This window comes from Perkinsus marinus (assembly GCF_000006405.1).
Source record: "Perkinsus marinus ATCC 50983 genomic scaffold scf_1104296975596, whole genome shotgun sequence".
NCBI lineage: Eukaryota > Perkinsozoa > Perkinsida > Perkinsidae > Perkinsus > Perkinsus marinus.
This window is the reverse complement of record NW_003200720.1, coordinates 276,881-293,851: the sequence shown is the minus strand read 5'-3', so window position 1 is coordinate 293,851 and position 16,971 is coordinate 276,881. Positions and strand designations below refer to the sequence as shown.

Sequence of the window (16,971 nt, the reverse complement as noted above, 5' to 3'; positions counted from 1 at the left end):
AATATGGAGAGTCAAATTTGGAGATAGAGAGGACCCTCTAATTCGAAGAGTCACAGCTACTCCAATAGTTATATGAAAAACATCTCCTACTGATAGATGGCATAAGGACAAACAACCATTACACCGTATCTCAGCGTTCAAAATGCATCCACCTAGATGTCGACCCACTTACAAGCTTGTTCCTGCTGCACTGAGGCGCCTATTAGTGTTCCGATTACATGTCATCCGAGCTCGATTGCAGTAAACTAATATCGCGAGAAATACACAGCACTTCGTTTGGGGGGGAATATCCCCTTCGGTGGCAAACATTGAGACATCGGAAGCAAACTGTGGATACGAAATTCATCATTTGAGCTCACCTGAGATCGGAGTCCGTCCGGGGCCATTACGATTGCACTCTGCTAGTTGTTTTTCACACTGGACTAGCCCTGCTTTCATCTTGTCGATTCTGAGAGGAAGTACAGCTTCACGACTAAGCGAGAAAACGACTCAACTCGGCCGAAGGTAGCAAATTGTGGTCCTGCGCCATCTGTAAGCTTCCTCGATATCTGGGACGGTCCTCATCACACATGCCACATGTCACGAAAACCTTACATAGCTAGAGGCGATACTACTCCAGAGACTATCATCACTCCAACCAGATTGACCTTGAAGCCGACAGACTTGACCAGCCGCGCCCCCAACGTGGCCAGCATCGAGGCTGAGGGAAGGATATTATACACTTATTTCCGGTGATGTGATCGCCTCGGAGTTTACCCGACGCCGAGAGGCCGACTAGATGCACGTCCCTGTTTAGGTCTTCATGTTGTTCGAAGAGCTTCTTGACAAAGTCCACCCTGCAAGAAATCCGACTGGATCGTCATTACTGTTGTTGGGTCAACTCACAGGTCTAATATTAGATTCTCCCATCCCTGAGTGAGAGGTCCTTCACTGAAACCTGCAGGTATCGGTGCATCGACCCAGATACCATTAGCTTGTCTCGTCCATGAGAACCTAGGGCATCGGAAGCTTCTAGTGGCTACTGAACGTGCATAAACCCAACTTGTTGTTGATGAGCGAATTTCCATTTATGCGACATGGTCCGGTAACTGCCAACAAACTTGCAAGGCTGCTGCTACCGGGACCACCAGCGCAGAATAAGAAGGTCGGTGCCGTTTTAGGATTGCCATCGGCCTGTATGATAGTGTAGAAGTACCTGGTAGTATCAGGCTGGTACAGGAGTAGCAGCACCACAACGGTAATGGTCTGCAACGGCTTCAGACTCACCAACCTGTGCAAGGGGCTTGTTTGCACGTATCCGTACTCCTGGTTCCCACTACCCTTGGGGCATAATGTTTTCCCTGTCTTCGATAGCTCACGCGGAAAGCTTGAGCCAGCTACGAGAGCGATGATAAATGGGATGAATGAGACCATTTTATCAGGGGTGTAGCTTAGTTGCGGGAGAAGTTACGCTACGATGCATGCGTGAGCGGCTCACGGTGAGCCTGCGTGTCGGTGGCACCGACTCGGTGCATTACAATGCGTGATGGTCCACCTGTTAGTAGTAACACCCGCACTGGTTGACTTAACAACACTTGGGATAGCCATAATAGGTGATAAGGCTTATCCATTTCAGCCTGAAGGCTGTGGGCCGTTTCATGCAACGAATACTGGACGATCGAGATTCGTGCATACGTGCGCCAACACCACCACGAGGTGCGTGATTCACGCACCCTCGGGCCATCTGGCTCAAGGCTCAAGTTGTTCGCCCCTATAACCATGCCAGCCGAGTCATTGTCCGGCGTGGAGAGAGTTGGCGCCGATCGGAGCAAGCCAAGCCATCCTCCAGAGCAGGAGGACATGAAGGTAAGAGACACAGCTATGGATACACCGGTGGGAGGGACCTCACATGGTCTCAGTCAGGTGGGAAGTGGAATAGTTAGCGGCAGACCGCCACAAAAATCCTTTTGAAACTGATGGATCCGAGTCTGATAGCTTTTCCGAGAAAAAGAAATCGGCAGAGATTCGACAGAAGAAAATTGGAGAGGAGCTAGCTATAGCGTGGGACTCACCAATGGAAATGGTAGGCGAATCGCCACTGGTAACTGTGGCGATGCCTGAAGGAATTATCCGGACAACGGTAAATTCTGATGAGATTGAGACTCCCAAACTCCCTCTCCTCCCGTTTTGTGGAGGACAGCTCGACGAGTACCCGAAAGACACCCCGCCCCGCATCGTCGGGAAGAAGTCTGGTCGCTTTCAATTGACCCCAGGCTGGGGTCCCCAGCCGTAGCATCAGCTGCGAGAGGTCATAGAAAACAACATATTTTGTGGGCGGATACTTCTCCGGGCATCGATAGACTCATTTCTTTGCAAGAAGCACTCAAGAAGCTTAGTAACAGGGACCCGAACACGGTCTCTGCAGAGTCCGCCCTAGAAATATTGAAGTCAGTACTAGGGCTACTCACAAGTTCCTATGCCGAAATTGGTGATTCAGTATTCTCACTGATTGAAACCAAAATGGAATCGCTTGGCAAGAATATCGAGCAGGTGGGCTCCTCAGCACCGAAGGATAAGGCGATCCTAGAAAGGGGCGTTCACCCGAGAGAACCGGTTCCCTCACCACCGCTATCCGCTCCTCGCGATAAACCACAATCTAGGTTTCGCGAACTTCGAAGTCGACTTGAGATTGCACCGCCAGCTATGCTACCGAGTACCCAAGGAGAGGATGGAGCGACCACTGGGCCACAGCCGAGACGAACTGCTACACCTCCAAGGGCAGTAAATTCTGGTTCCGTCGTCACTGGGAGCAAAGGGCCGGGGCCACCCGGGCTACGAAAAAAGCCGGCCGGCCGGCGACGTGCTAGCAGAAAGAATGACGGGAACGTAGCGGATACCCTTTTCACCCCTACATTGGCACCCAAGAAGCCCAAATTAGCTCTTCGAAAAGCCAAGGCAACAGCAGGTGGGACGGTCATCGAGCTTCTTCCTAAAGTGGCGGGTCCACCGCTAACGCCCAGAAAACTGCAAGAGCTCAGAGTGCAGGCACTTAGCCTGCTCCCAGAGACAGTTACAGTGGTATCGAGTCGATACCACTGTCGATACCAATGTCGATACTATCGACCTTTCCAGTGGGGCCCGGTCTCGGGATAAGCCTTCAAAGTAGCAACCGAGACGAGATGGATCTCGCATGCAAGTCACTTTCAGCTATGCGAGACTGGTCCGCGAAACAGCGAGAATCACTATGGCCCAGGATTATCCTATTCAATACGAGTTGCCCCCGATCATCTTCGCTGCAAGCTATCGACGATGCATTCAGAAAGGACAATCCAGGTATCGTGCCAACCCAGGAGGGTCGGCCTGCTGACGAGCCTGCCGTGAAGAGCTTCTACTGGCGACCGTCACACATTGTGTTGACCACCGCACCTGATATGTACGGCCGTTTGCGTGATCGTGGCATTAAGAAGATAAAATTCTTCAAATTACTAACATCTTTCACTACCGCAACGGGCCAACCATGCTGAGATTACTGTGGAAAACTAGGCCACATAATGGCCAGATGTCCAGATAAGCAGAAGGGACAACCCCAAGATGCTGCAAATGCGCGGGGAATCACCAACGATTTGAATGTGATTCACAAAATGTGCAATGCATCACATGCCTAGATCACAATGATAAAATCGACAAAGGCCTGATAAAAGGTCGGGTTGTAGATCCATGGCACCAAGCTTCGGACCCCAATTGCCCACTGGCGAAGGTCGAGCTCGCACGCCTGCACCGAAGAACAGACTTTGGGCGACCAGCGGATGAGCGCACAGGTCCGAGGCCATCGCAATGACCTTCATCTACCAATTGAATTGTGGAAAGAGGCCTTTCTCTCTCTCATGCATCATGGGCATCCTTTCAACCTGCCCCAATCTTCCATCCTGTCTGGCTCTGCAGGAATGCCCAGCAGATCTCGGCGAGCTCACAACCAAGTACCTGCCCTTCCGGACCGATTCGGGAAGCGTGGCGGTCCTCGTCCGCCAAGATCTCCAGTCGACAGCCTTGATATGCCAACAGGACCTAGTCGTGGTATCACTTGAAGGCTTCATAGTCGCTTCGATGTACTTGCATCCCACTGATACGACTAGAAGGAATTCTGTGTGCGAAACGCTGGCGAATCGGGCACCCAGTTGGAGGCTGCCTTCAATCCTAGCCGCGGATGGGAACGCATGGCACACACTACGGGGCTCAAGAATGAGCTCTATGAACTCTACAAACCAAGCATGGGCCCGTGGATCTGAACTGCTCTCTCTTTTTGATAGCTTGGGCTTCCAAGTGGTTAATGACCCTGAATCTCGTCCGACATTCCGTGGTGGGCGTGGTCATTCCTGGATTGGCGTCACGGCGGTCCGGAAATGGAATAACCCGGTTCATTGGGAAGTCAGCACAGAAGAATCCGGTAGCGACCATAAGCTGATCATCGTTGCTCTGAAATTGACATCCATCACCACGCAACGATTGGCCTTGAGGCTAACCGATATCGGCTCCGTCAAAGAACGGATGCGTCACTTCGTGGCCAGACACCCATCCGCTTCCGCGGTCACTGTGACGGCCGTCGGCCGTCAGTGACAACTCGGCCGTCGGCCGAGTTGTCACACACGGTCCAAGACAACACTCCTATGATTGCGTGCAGAGTGACACCTGGATGGTGGTCAAAACGGCTGGACAAGATGAAACAGCAACTCAAACGGCTTCAAAGGGAGGTTTACCGCAGTCTCTCGCGAGGAGGTCTTAGTGGTGATCTAGATCAACAGCTGAAGGAGTTGCGCAGTGCATACCGAATCACTGCCGCCAAGAGAAGAGCGCGCGTGAGGTTCTTTGAAGGGCTGCCGGACTACTGCAAGCTTGTTCGTTCCCCAAGGACCTCTTCCGTACCTTCACAGCCGGAAGGATGTCCAGAACATCATAGTACAGCCGAATTCATCCTGAATAGGTTATCCCCGAGCTTTGACTCGGGACACCGCTTGCTGTGGCGCATCCGACAACTGGGTCCGGAGGGAGCGGTCCCGGCGGTCACCGTGCCGGAATTGGAGCTGGTGGTGGCCAGGCTCAAAAACGGTGCCCCGGGGAGGACAGATAACTAACAAACTCTGAAAGAAACATTCTCTGAGCTGAAAGGAGTATGGGCTGACACTTTCACGAGGCTCCTAAATGAACGTAGGCATCCAGACGAGTTCAAGCAGAGGAACGGCATCCTCCTATTGAAACCCAACCGTGACCCGGGGAAGGCCAATTCATGGAGGCCGGTGGTGTTGCAAATTGCAACTTGCAATCGTGTGTAAGCTACTGGAAGGAGTAATCGCAGATCGGATATACTATGAAGCCGCCTCAGCGCTACACTGCAAATAAATATTCGGTTTTATCCGGTCGAGGTCAAGCGACCAAGCAATCCATAGAATCTGCAGCCGGTACCGATCTGCCATGCAGCGCGGCCACGTGGTGGCAGTATGCCTAGACGTGCAGAATGCATTCAATTGCATCCGCCACGACTTCATAATAAAGAGTCTCGTATCGATAGGGGTGTCAGAATACTTGATCTCTTTCGTGAGGGACTATTTGAGCAATGGAAAGGTCACCGTGTGATTCGGAATCCATGAGGCGTCGATCACTCTCCAGGTCGGCGTGCCTCATGGGAGCCGTTTGGTCCCCCTTTTGTTCACCGCAGGTGTAGTACGTTTGATAGAAGATCTGCGTAAAATCGAAGGAGCGGATGTGGTGGTCACCGGCGGTGACTCACCGCGTATGTAGATGATCTGACAATCATACTTAGCGGCTCGAGCCGCAAGCACATTCGCGCACTGTGGGCGAAGGTGAAGGAGAAAACTGAACAAGTGGTGCACCGTGAGCGGCCTCACTATCGATAGATCTGGACCAGCGTATGAACTTCCGCTATCATATGAACAAGACATGCGAGGCCGCAGTGCAGAGGCTCGGACGCCTGAGAGTCGCAGGCTGCGACGTATAGGGATTGAGCGGGCTCGACTGGGTAGTCGCGGTATCATCGCCACAGACGAGAAAGCAATTCTACCCTTTATTTGCTATGGGGTTCGGGTGTGGGAAACGGTTCTAGAAGAGGAGTGGTGCCAGAAGCTTCTAACTCGTGTGGCGGCATACGCTGCCAGACTGGCCACGAAAGCGCCTCGGCGGGCATCGAACGCGGCAATTGTTGCCCTCTCTGGGCTTGTCCCCCCACATCTATTGCTGATCTCGCTACTACGGCAAGGGCAAGGCAAGACCACTCGTTGAGGATCAGCCAGCTGCTTGAGGAAGCCGTTCCGATGGAGAACCTGGCCGTAGAGAGGTGGCAACTACACCCACTGCCACCATAGTATGATGGGCTGGACATCGAAATAGAAACTGAGGGAGCGGCCGTGGTTTTGCCTGCTCAGCACCGAACGATCGGGCCATCTACACGGACGGATCGCTCACTCCTTTCATGCACGCTGGCATGGCAATGGTCGTCCATTGCCGTGGTCAGCGGGTGCAGGTGCACCAGGAGTCCTACAGAGTTCCGTTGCACTGTACAATAGCGCAATGCGAGACGGTCGCCCTTAAAAGAGCAGTCGCTTATGCCAAGTCACACCAGGAGGAGGCTTCGTACGGATGGGTTATCATAAGTGACTCGCAGTCGGCCTTGAGAACCCTGCAATCGAGGAGGCTGACGGAGCGCAACGCGATAGCACGCAGGATCATGTCTCACCTCACGGGTACCGGGGTATGTCGCCGACCTCGGCTGGATGGTGCCCTTCGCTGCGAAGGCTTCGCACGTTGGAATAATCGGCAACGAAACCGCGGACCATTTTTGTGGTGCTGCTACAGCACTCTTCACGCAGTACGAAATAGAGTGTGCCAGCTCCTACGTCAAACGGGTTGTTCGAGGGAAGATACTAGACGCCTGCAACATCTGGTGGGAGTCTTGTAAAAACTCATTGGGCAAAACGATACAGGTGATATTCGCCAGTTTCTCGGCGACTAAAAAATTTGCCACACTCGGAACTACTCCAACATTGATAGCGTTGGCCACTGGAGAACTACCGACGCCACATTCACGCTGTATACAAAAGCTTAGGACAGACGCCAGCTGCGCCTGCGGGGCTGCTGACGGCAGCACACTTCACCTCGTCACGGAGTGCATGCTCCTCGAGGAGGCCAGAAGAGAGGCCGGACTGGGTGTTATGCCTCATGTGAGCAGGCTCTTCACAGAAGGCGAGTATAGGAGTTCCTTATTGCTACTTAGTGTGTCGACACTGGGATTTTGTCTCGATCTTAGAGATTTTGAGTCTGTTTTGTAGTTTCAGGAACATTGAAATACAGACTCCGAGGAGTCGCCGACCACACTCAGGAGTAATCCGTCATTGGGAAAGATGCGACCAGACTAGGACGGCTAAATCAGGACAGAGTCTGTCCGACAGACTAGCGATGATAAGAGCAAAGATGTAAAATCATGTTTCTATCATTCTACGACATAGCGTATTGAGAAATCAAGTCGAAACCGTCCGGAATTGGAGCAGAAAACTTTTGAGACTATATGTCAAATTGATTTGGAGCAACGTAGAATCCACGCAACACTGCCGAATGATCGGAGGGCTCCTGATGAGCCTCTGGATATTACACTTTCTTATTCGAATTCCGAATTCCGGATTCATCTCAACCTTAGGTTAAAGTTTTGGAGCCCAGGAGAGGGAAGAGTATCGGCACTCACATGTTGAAAGTGCCATCCTCATGGGGAGGAGCCACCGTTCACGAGTTTTCCGCTAGAGCTGTTCGTTCACGAAGAACTGAGTCGTTTACCTTCAGGAAAAGATGATCTGCTCCTCTACACATTCTTCCCTCAATGAGTTTGCCAGGCAAACTTTGCTTGAGATGTGACGTTTTCGTCATGAATGTGAGGGAGGACACAATAGAATTTTGCCCATAATATGATGTCTCGATCCCGTTTCCTATCTGGCTGGACTATATCACTATAACTCTGAGGTTTCCAATAAGCTTTTCTCTTCTCTCACAAACGATGCGTTAGCGATAGTACGCTAGGGAGGGATCAAGGCGCCCAGAAAAGCCTTCTCAACGAGACATCTCGCCACATCTTGTGGCCCACAAGGTCCTAGTCAGAAATATCTTGTCCCAGCGCAGTACCCGAAAATCTCCTCATGAAAAAGAGGCGAACGAGCACGTGAGAAGTATGACTCGCACTGAATTTTGGGTACATTGCCCAGGTCAATCAATTTGATTGAATCAAACTGTCGTACCACTGACGCAAACGAAGGAACAGAAAATTCCCCTCGGAAAATGCTAGTGCATATATCTGTCGCCGATCTAATCGTCCGTAGCACACAATGTGTCTCTACCGAGCGACGGAAGATGGAAGTTAAACTCCAGCTGTGAAGATGATTCAGGATTGGCCCCTCTAGCATCATTCAGTTGACGTCGAGGTCCGAGACACACGATAATAGTCGTGATAGACAGTCGTTGCTTAGCACGACTTGACGGAAATTGTAGGCCGTCGATTGTAGCCATCGTATGATCGAAAGAAACATCAGGGATGATGCGAGCAAACATGGCTAGTGCACTCACAATGAATCATTTCCTGAGCTTTTTCCCCAGCAGTGCAATCTCCCTCTCCACTGCTTTTTGCACTTCCACATCGAAGCCCCGAGCCTCGCTCAATTTTCGCTTATGCCTGGCGTAAATAACCTACGGCAAAAACAAGAATGCCACATCTTAATGACCACATACTGACTGTACTCAGCGCTATGTGAACTAGTGGTTATAGTTCAAGGGAGGTAGATAAATTAGACACCACCAATGAGATTTTACCTGTTGTAGCCTACAACAGGACCTGTTGAACAGGTAAAAAAACCCCTAAAACCCTACAACTTGTAGGGTTTTTGGGGAAAAGTCTTCTCTCCAGAGCATAAAGAAAGCATACGTGACGATGATGTCAAGTAAAGCCAGGAGGTACTGAATAAATACGAGCGCGAGCTTGACTCTTGCTGAAGTATATAGACTGAAACGGCCGCATCTTTTGAATAGCGAATTCAGTGATACCGCGGGAAAAATATGGTATAGGATCTCCGAGTGATGATAGGAACCTACAACATCTCCTCGCTAGTGGAATCATCGGTGTAGCAGAATTCATTCCCCTCCCAAAATCGGCTAGAAGTCGTAGCCTACGACGTGCACCAGGAGGTTACCATCCGAGTAAGTTTTGAGATAGTAACTTTTGTGTGCACTCCGCTGCGACCAACGAGAACTCACCGTTATCGGCTCCATGACATCCCAGCCATAGAGGCAGTATGTGTCGTAGTAGATCGAAGCCGACTCGACGGAGAACAGTACTACTCCGCCATAGCGTACTTGCTATAAGAGAATATCAGTAGTAAGCCGTCTTGACCCGCTCACTTGGTTTTCCTTAACGCAAGGTTCTGTATATCCTCTTGTAGGGCCAGCATCTCCCGACGCTGATCTTTCAAGGCTGTGAGCCGCTGAGCGTCGTCGGACATGGGCTGGCTGCTGCTACCCAAAGGTAGCACTTGAATTGACTGAGATCCCTCAGTTGTCTGAGACAACTTGTCGCCTTGGCGACATGTAACTGAGGGTACACCATTGCAACCAGCGTCCAAGACTATTATAGAGAGTACTTTCCAGGTCGTTTACAGTGTCGACCTGTTGGATATTGGGGGAGAGAGAATGTATCCCCGTGAGTAAGTAGCAGCCTACACGAAAGCCGTCTGCAATATCGAGCAGCTTCAACGCCGATTCTTCCGATGATATTAGGATACTCTCGGGTGGGTTGGTGCGGATGTCAACTCCAGGCAAACCAACAGCGTGTTGCACTTTCTGAAATAGTGATGGATGAGAGAGGAATTGGAAATTAACATACAAAAGTTCATCCCACACAGAAGACATCACCAACCGACGTGTTCCCGCTGTTAATAACTTACCTGCCATTATCCAACATCGGATGACGTCTGGCTAGACCATGGGAGTCCTCACACTCCTGACCCGCTACATAGACATTAGAACGCAACTTATTTAATTGCCGGGAAGGAAGCCATGCCAGGACACTGCATTCAATTGAACAACTATTCTCTCCTTTGTTATACCCTAGGCTGCAGCATACTATAGCTCGGTAGGTGGCAGCCTGTGTTTGGTGAAGTGACCATGAGGAGAGATCGGGTCGACAGATTGACCGAATATCGACTGCTACTACTCCCCACGCTACCGACACTCGAACGACCTACTGAGTTGAATCTCGCTATTTCTGAGATTTCGAAAGGGCCTGACAACTTTCAATAACAACTCCACGAACGAAGAGTCGATCGATTCACCCGATAGTCTGCTGCTTGTTTGAGGCTCGCACGGGGAGGTGGCAGGTACTGAATCAATTGATCGATCTGGAGACGACTTCGGCGGCGGGAGCGATCTCGGGTATCTTGGAAGGCAGGTGGTACACAGGAAGGAGCATCGAAACCTCTTCCTCACGCTCCCAGGGGGTTGGACCAGGGCTCTCCTCGTGGATCGATTTCATCACCAGACGTACTCGGTAGGATGTTATCACAATGACCTGTCCATCGGGTACGTGTGCCATGCCGTTTACCAGCTCTACTCTCCTTACTCGCATGATCAACGAATGATGGAGATTGTGATGGGGACGGTATAAAACAATGAGGATCCGTCTGAGTGAATTTGACAAGTCGTTCAAAGAGGCTCTTCGCTGACTCACTTCATTCGGGTTGTACAGTATAAGCACATCCTTAGGCGGTTCGCCCTCTTTCTCTTCGATGATCACGCCTCTCTTTCCGATATCCCGTTGATGCAGTCCTGTGGGAGACATCAAATGCTCTGATCCCGATTCGCTCTGCATTTCCAAACTCTCCGCTACTCCTGCCAGGCACAGGTTCGATTCTCACACGTGACACTTTTTACTCTACCATCTGTATGATGAACGACCCGTATAACGCTGCTACTGCTGCTAGCCGTATGCCGGGTATGCTTGTGAGGGTGTAGTCTCGTCACTTCACCATCTCCCTCGCTGAGCTGTTTGTAATGTTGACGACGCACACTGTACAGGCGTGGTGTGGCTTCTGTGGCTGAACCTGAGGGAGCGCTTCTGCAGATTCTTGCGACTCCAAGTGGTGAGCACAACACAGTACTGAATAGGAGATTCAACATCAATACGAACAATTCAGTCGCCGAAAATATTCTATGAATCCCCAGTTGATGTTATTGACAATATACAACAGCTGGAGTGTTCTAGTTGGTTACAACGATCGCCTCACACGCGATAAATCCCGAGTTCGACTCTCGATTCCAGTAGTCACTCAGGTCGTTTTAACATCATCTCAAATGATAGCCAAATCATCAAATCGTATCCTGTAACTAGTGAGATCTATCAAGTCCTCACCTTTCTCCAAATCGGTAACCCGAGTTCCCACAGGCGTCGACATTCCACTCGCAATAGATGGTGTGGCTTCATCACCATAATCACTACTGCTTCCATCATCGTCATGTTGCCTCACATAGCTTTTATACGCTGGATGAATTTTAAACCTGCTATCTTTGATCAACATGTGACTCACTCCGAAAGGAGCACTAACAGTCGTCTAAGGAGGGGTTGTACACTCCCTGTCAGGTCTATTGCCAACAGGGCTGTGTCCAACACTCTATTCACTCTGCTCAGCTCTCGGTCCCGATAGTCACCAAGGTAACTACAGCTTTGTCTACTCATTCAACGGATGTCACGACGATGACGACCTACTTCTTAATTGGAATTCCATTGTCAAGATGGAATGCAAAACAACACCTATGAAGGGATGGCCTCATCACTTTCGACGTACCGAGGCAAATACAGATTATTGTCCAGAAGGACGGTTCGTTTGAGATCCCTCCCAAGGCACTTCAGGTCCTTCACAAGGATAGTGGATTCTTTCTCGTTGTCGAAGAACTCCTAAAGGGAGGACATTCTCATCCAGCAGGTTAACGGGGACTCGTACCGTGCAATGCTGACGATAAAGTCTGTGTGATACCAACACACCATGCGGATCGAGGAAGTCCACAACCTGATCAGCTGACGAGACAAACGTCCCCTTCCGAGACCTCCACCGTCAGCTTCTCACCATAGCTTTTACACCCAGCCGTGAAGATAACGATCTCGAACTTACTGGCCCAATAAGTGAGGAAGAGCCTCACCCATGGGCGGAGGAAGATGTACGCCTGATGAGCATGACAGTGATGTTGGGAAGCAAGAGGGCCGGGCTCCCTACTGATTCCGAGTTTTCTTTGTCTGAAGGATCGGCATAGACCCTCATAAAACCCTGGGAGCTTTCTTCGTCTTCGGGTTCGTGACCTATCTCGGTTTTGCTTAACCACAACCACGCGATATACTGATTGACTCTTTGGAGCCCTCGGAAGATTCAACGTCCCTCAATCGATCCGAGTGATTCGGCTACACCAGGGAATAGAAGAGCGAAAGACATCACAAGGCCATCATCACGACCAGAGGGACGACGGAGCGTAGACGAGATAGTGATCACCTGATTGGTATAAGAATTCATAGGACATCAACGTGAGTGTGTCGTCAACATCCAAGCAAAGGGTAGGTCGTCGAGGGTCCTTCGGAGGCGGCCTGTATATGACGGTTGCATCAAAAAAGAGCTTCACTCCGCTCACAGATAAGGCCAATCCTTATTGTTCCTTATTTCATCCTCCTCCTCCCTACACAGTCGCAACTGAAATCACATGATTGAATATCCCTAAACATTCCCACAGTGCTCTAGTTGACCTGTGCTATCGATTTGAAAGCATGTAGTGACTGCTCACAGACCTGACAACGGTCAGCACTAGAAAAGATATCTTCGTCATCAACACCCCACTGTGGTCCAATCAAAATCTTCGCCGTGCGCACAATCTTGCTCGCCCTCTGATGTGATAACTTTTGGGAGACAGCCCAACCTGAAGATTGAACGAGTGTGAAGACAGCAATGAATCCGTCCACTTCCAAGGAATAAGAACGAGCTAGTAACCCAAGACCACGACATTTCCAGATCAATTTGATGTTTTGCCTGAATTTTTTCGATAATTTACCCACTTTTTTGCAAAAAATGTCTTCCTTTTAACTTTTTACCGACTGCTTTTGATAAATTTTCCGAACTTACGATGAAGTAGCCGATCATGTTGAAAACGTGCTCGTGAGCAATCTAGTTCGCAAACCATGTAGAACTATCCTAGAGACACCAACAGGGACTCAATACATCCGATTTTTTCCCATCGCGAAGTGCGGATTCAGCAAAGCAGCGTCAATGAACAAGTCCTCCAACGAAGAGATAAACTATACCTCGCATCCCCTGCACTGCTGTCGAGCTGTATCGATGATGACCCAGCAGAGCCAGGAGTCCTCGAGGGAAGAGATGTCCGACGACTCTGTCCAGTCGATGGCCTCATCTGCCTGAAGGCCAACCCATGAGCCGTCTGTTAAAGGGGAGGACTACCCTCGATTGCCATCGCCGAGTTGATCAAGAGCGGAACCCTGCGGAGGCGGGAGGCTGAGGCCAGGCCTCACCGTGGATGGTGGCAAAGCGGAGGCCGACAACATGAGGATACTGTTGGGATCATCTCTCATACCACTCCTCCGCGAACCACCCCAAGATTGTACCCCATAGGATTATTGAATCAACGCCACTCCTACCCACCACATTGAAGGACACGAACATGATCAGCGTATCGCATCAGCACAAGGAGGCTTAAAGTGAGATACCTCCCCAGACGGAGATCGCTGAATTTGCTTCCCACTGCGACGAGAAAACTTTGGTGGAGCGAAGCTCTCTTAACCCACCTCCGCAGAGAAAAGACAACTGGGAACTCCCTAGGATTATGTGTAACACCAGTGCATCGTCGACCCATTGCTGTACACCTCCTCATAGCTTCTGAATGAGGACGAGCTCACCCACGCGACTCAGTGATCGGACCTCCTATAGTAGGATATGTCATGCCTCCTTCTGATTCTACTAAACCCTCCAAGTAACTATCAGGGAACATCATACTAGTGGTGACACGATGGTGACACCTGTCTGTATGTCGAGGCCAATCACACTGGGTATTGTCGGCTACTGGAGCCTTCGATGATGGGCACTCCTCCTTCAGCGAAACCTGCACATGGGGCTGATTGCTCTCTCTGTGCGTGCGTACATTCTACAAGGCTGCTAAACGGAAAATGAAGGAGGGAAGAATCGAACCGAGGATCTATCTCTGAGACACGTAGTCTCAGCTGCGACCTCATATCCAGGTATCTTGCTGACGCTGACTGTATCACTCTCAACGATCTCCGCACCGACCTTCCAGAAACGGTGAGTACCTAACAGATCGCGGGTTCGATCCCCGGGACCCCCATTTTTCCACCCACCAACTTGATAGGCCTGCACTCCCAGACAACCCGATCGAAGCTCTTCACATCTACGCTGCGCCATAGCCAAGCGAGCATACGGCCCTGGGCTGCCTCCGCGTAGGGTCACCTATAACTATTTCGTGGCGCAGTGACGGTAGCAGTCAGCATCCCACAGGGCGTTGCTCCTTTCTCCACTCGCACATTAGACCTGTCCCAACCAACGCTTCCGTAGTGAAAGTAACCTCCTCCAATTCTGGCGGAGGACCATCGGGGGTCAACGACTCAGCCATCGACTGCCACTTCTCCCTCAAAAACTCTCCCTTGCTTGACCAACCGTACACCTACGTACAGCGGCTTTTTGGTGATGCTGAATTTATGCTATTCGATTCATTCAAAAGCTTCCTCCAGATCTTTCACGATTTCAACCAGTATAGGAAGATAAGTGAATGGTCAACCACATACGTGGGTGAGAAAATAAAATTCTGAGGGAAGTTTGGGAAACTCTCATTGATTTCTGTACATTTCTATCGGCATTCGTATGTAAACTCCCATAATCAGTGAGGAGACCTCTGAGCTCAGGTGAGGAAAGCGAACATATATTCGCTATATTACAAGTTGGATGTTCGCTTTCCAGTTGGAATTTCCAACACTGACTCGAACAGTCCTAGCCTCAAGATCTTTCTATTCTCACCCAGGGACGATCGTGCTCCTCACCTTATTCTTTTCGGCATCATCAAGAGGTCCCTCAGGGAGCAATGGTTGATCCCATGTCGTTGAGGATACCTCCATAGGATCCTCACCAGTTAAAGCAAAGATGCATATTCTACATTGGGAATGCATGTATCTAAATCCATAAAAGGTTAACCTTCAATCGTTATGGGGGATGAACGATAAAGTCATAATATTCACAATGATTCTCCTAATACCGCTGTTCGACCTCGGTAGTTCCGTTTTATCATTCTGATTAAATATCGTTATGCTCGAGTTGGCAGTTTCCTTGAGTCCTTAGAAGCTGTTAGTATAGATGCCATTATCACTCAGAGGAGACGCATTCCGGCCATTTTCTGCCCTACTGGAATCTAGAGAATCTTATGAAGTGTTCCTTGATTTCTCCAGGAGATGTCCACCAACTGGTATGCTCCAACCACAGAGTCTTATTGTTTGCTACCGACTCCATGTATCTTAGGTTCAACCATGCAAGATACAAAAAAGGTCCATGTCACTAACTTCGCAACCTCCTTTGCGCTCGAGAAATCATCAACATTGATAAGAGCTCGATGGTTCGGTAGAGTCCAATACACCTCCGGACAACCCCGGAATATAACTATCGCTCCTCCCTGAGAAAAATATCCTTTCGTAAATCTAATCGAATGGATTTCCTCACTGTCATCGCGCGAGCAATCTTATCAGAACAGTACAGTTCATAAGGCTCAATCGCAATATAAAAAAGATATCTGAAGATACGCCCAGATCCTCCCGATAGGCACGCACGGCGAAGGTTTACTGTTGGAGTAAATCAGTGGGAGCTCCGGTAGCTCGAGTATCGTCCTTGTTATGGAGACAAGGTCCCATGCTGTCCACGGGGTAGTGGCTCATCAATTCACGGACCTACATCCACGACACGCGCCATCAGGAATAACTCGCGGAGTGGTACGAATTCCGCACGCCCCGTAGGCGAATCGCATGCTCGTTGTAAATAGACTGCATTTTTACTTCGTTTTTCGAATGGTACCTTCCAAAACCAATGATGATCATCAATAACGATAATGACTCACTTTCGAGGGCATCCAGAAACGAGGATCCTCAAAAAAATAGTCTGACAATAGCGGAGTCAAAATATGCTTCGCTACGCCTGAAAACGGTACTCTGATGATGGAAGACCAAACTCATGAATTCACAGGGAAATTGAATATTCAATATTGCACATCTGACAGAAATATCCGAGGTTCACTATGCGAAGATACAGAAGAGGTCCCCTACCAGATTCCTGTGCTTCAGGGTAATGACCATTTATTATGGAACTAGCCGTTGCATCGAACTGAAAGATCACCTTCCCGTCTGGTCAAAGCTGAGGTCCCCTACATGGGCTAGCAGTTCGCGATCTCTCATTCTAGTGTGGAGGTTGTCAGGTTCAATTTGCAGGGCTATCCAACGCTGATTAGCCGGCTTATTATCCGTAGTAAAACGTTGGAAGTCGACCATGTGATGGACCACTCCATGGGCTACAAGCACTGACTACTTCAGATTGCAGTAGCGTTCACATTATCATCACCCTGTCCGGCTCGTTGACGATCGTTGGTATATTCACATTTCACTGGACATGGTTCGTATAGTCGATTATCCTGTTGTTTACCCCAGAAGGTGTCCGCGAATAATATCAATGCCGACCTCTGAAAGGAAGACGCTTCCTCTTCCGCTTCACGAAAGGCCCATCAGTTGATACCATGCATGTCTCCAACTATGAATTTAAAATGAAATTTCGTATATCACACCGACTCGATTGGACACGTATTTTGAAGATCTATGTACAGTTCATCGTTCCCATACTAAATTATCGAAGTTGGACT

The 16,971-nt window shown here is 49.8% G+C and overlaps 3 protein-coding genes and 1 non-coding gene across 4 annotated transcripts; 2 read left to right on the top strand and 2 right to left on the bottom strand.

Annotated features, from left to right (window-relative positions):
• Positions 1–4,218: 4,218 nt before the first annotated feature.
• On the top strand, positions 4,219–4,593 carry Pmar_PMAR025560 (hypothetical protein; the record flags this gene model as incomplete). The annotated part of the gene is made up of 1 exon (XM_002765170.1): positions 4,219–4,593. One exon carries the CDS (start codon positions 4,219–4,221, stop codon positions 4,591–4,593), a length of 375 nt encoding a protein of 124 aa, XP_002765216.1.
• Positions 4,594–11,266: 6,673 nt separating this feature from the next.
• On the top strand, positions 11,267–11,340 carry Pmar_PMAR025559. The gene has a single exon. It is a non-coding gene; the product is annotated as a tRNA-Val (tRNA).
• Positions 11,341–11,827: 487 nt separating this feature from the next.
• Pmar_PMAR025558 (conserved hypothetical protein) lies at positions 11,828–12,332 on the bottom strand (the record flags this gene model as incomplete). Its single annotated transcript, XM_002765169.1, has 4 exons — positions 11,828–11,971; positions 12,018–12,091; positions 12,141–12,237; positions 12,288–12,332. 4 exons carry the CDS (start codon positions 12,330–12,332, stop codon positions 11,828–11,830), a joined length of 360 nt encoding a protein of 119 aa, XP_002765215.1.
• A 2,245-nt stretch (positions 12,333–14,577) lies between these two features.
• On the bottom strand, positions 14,578–14,745 carry Pmar_PMAR025557 (hypothetical protein; the record flags this gene model as incomplete). Its single annotated transcript, XM_002765168.1, has 1 exon — positions 14,578–14,745. A coding segment is annotated over one exon (168 nt), but the record flags the coding sequence as incomplete, so codon positions are not given.
• Between the last annotated feature and the right edge of the window lie 2,226 nt (positions 14,746–16,971).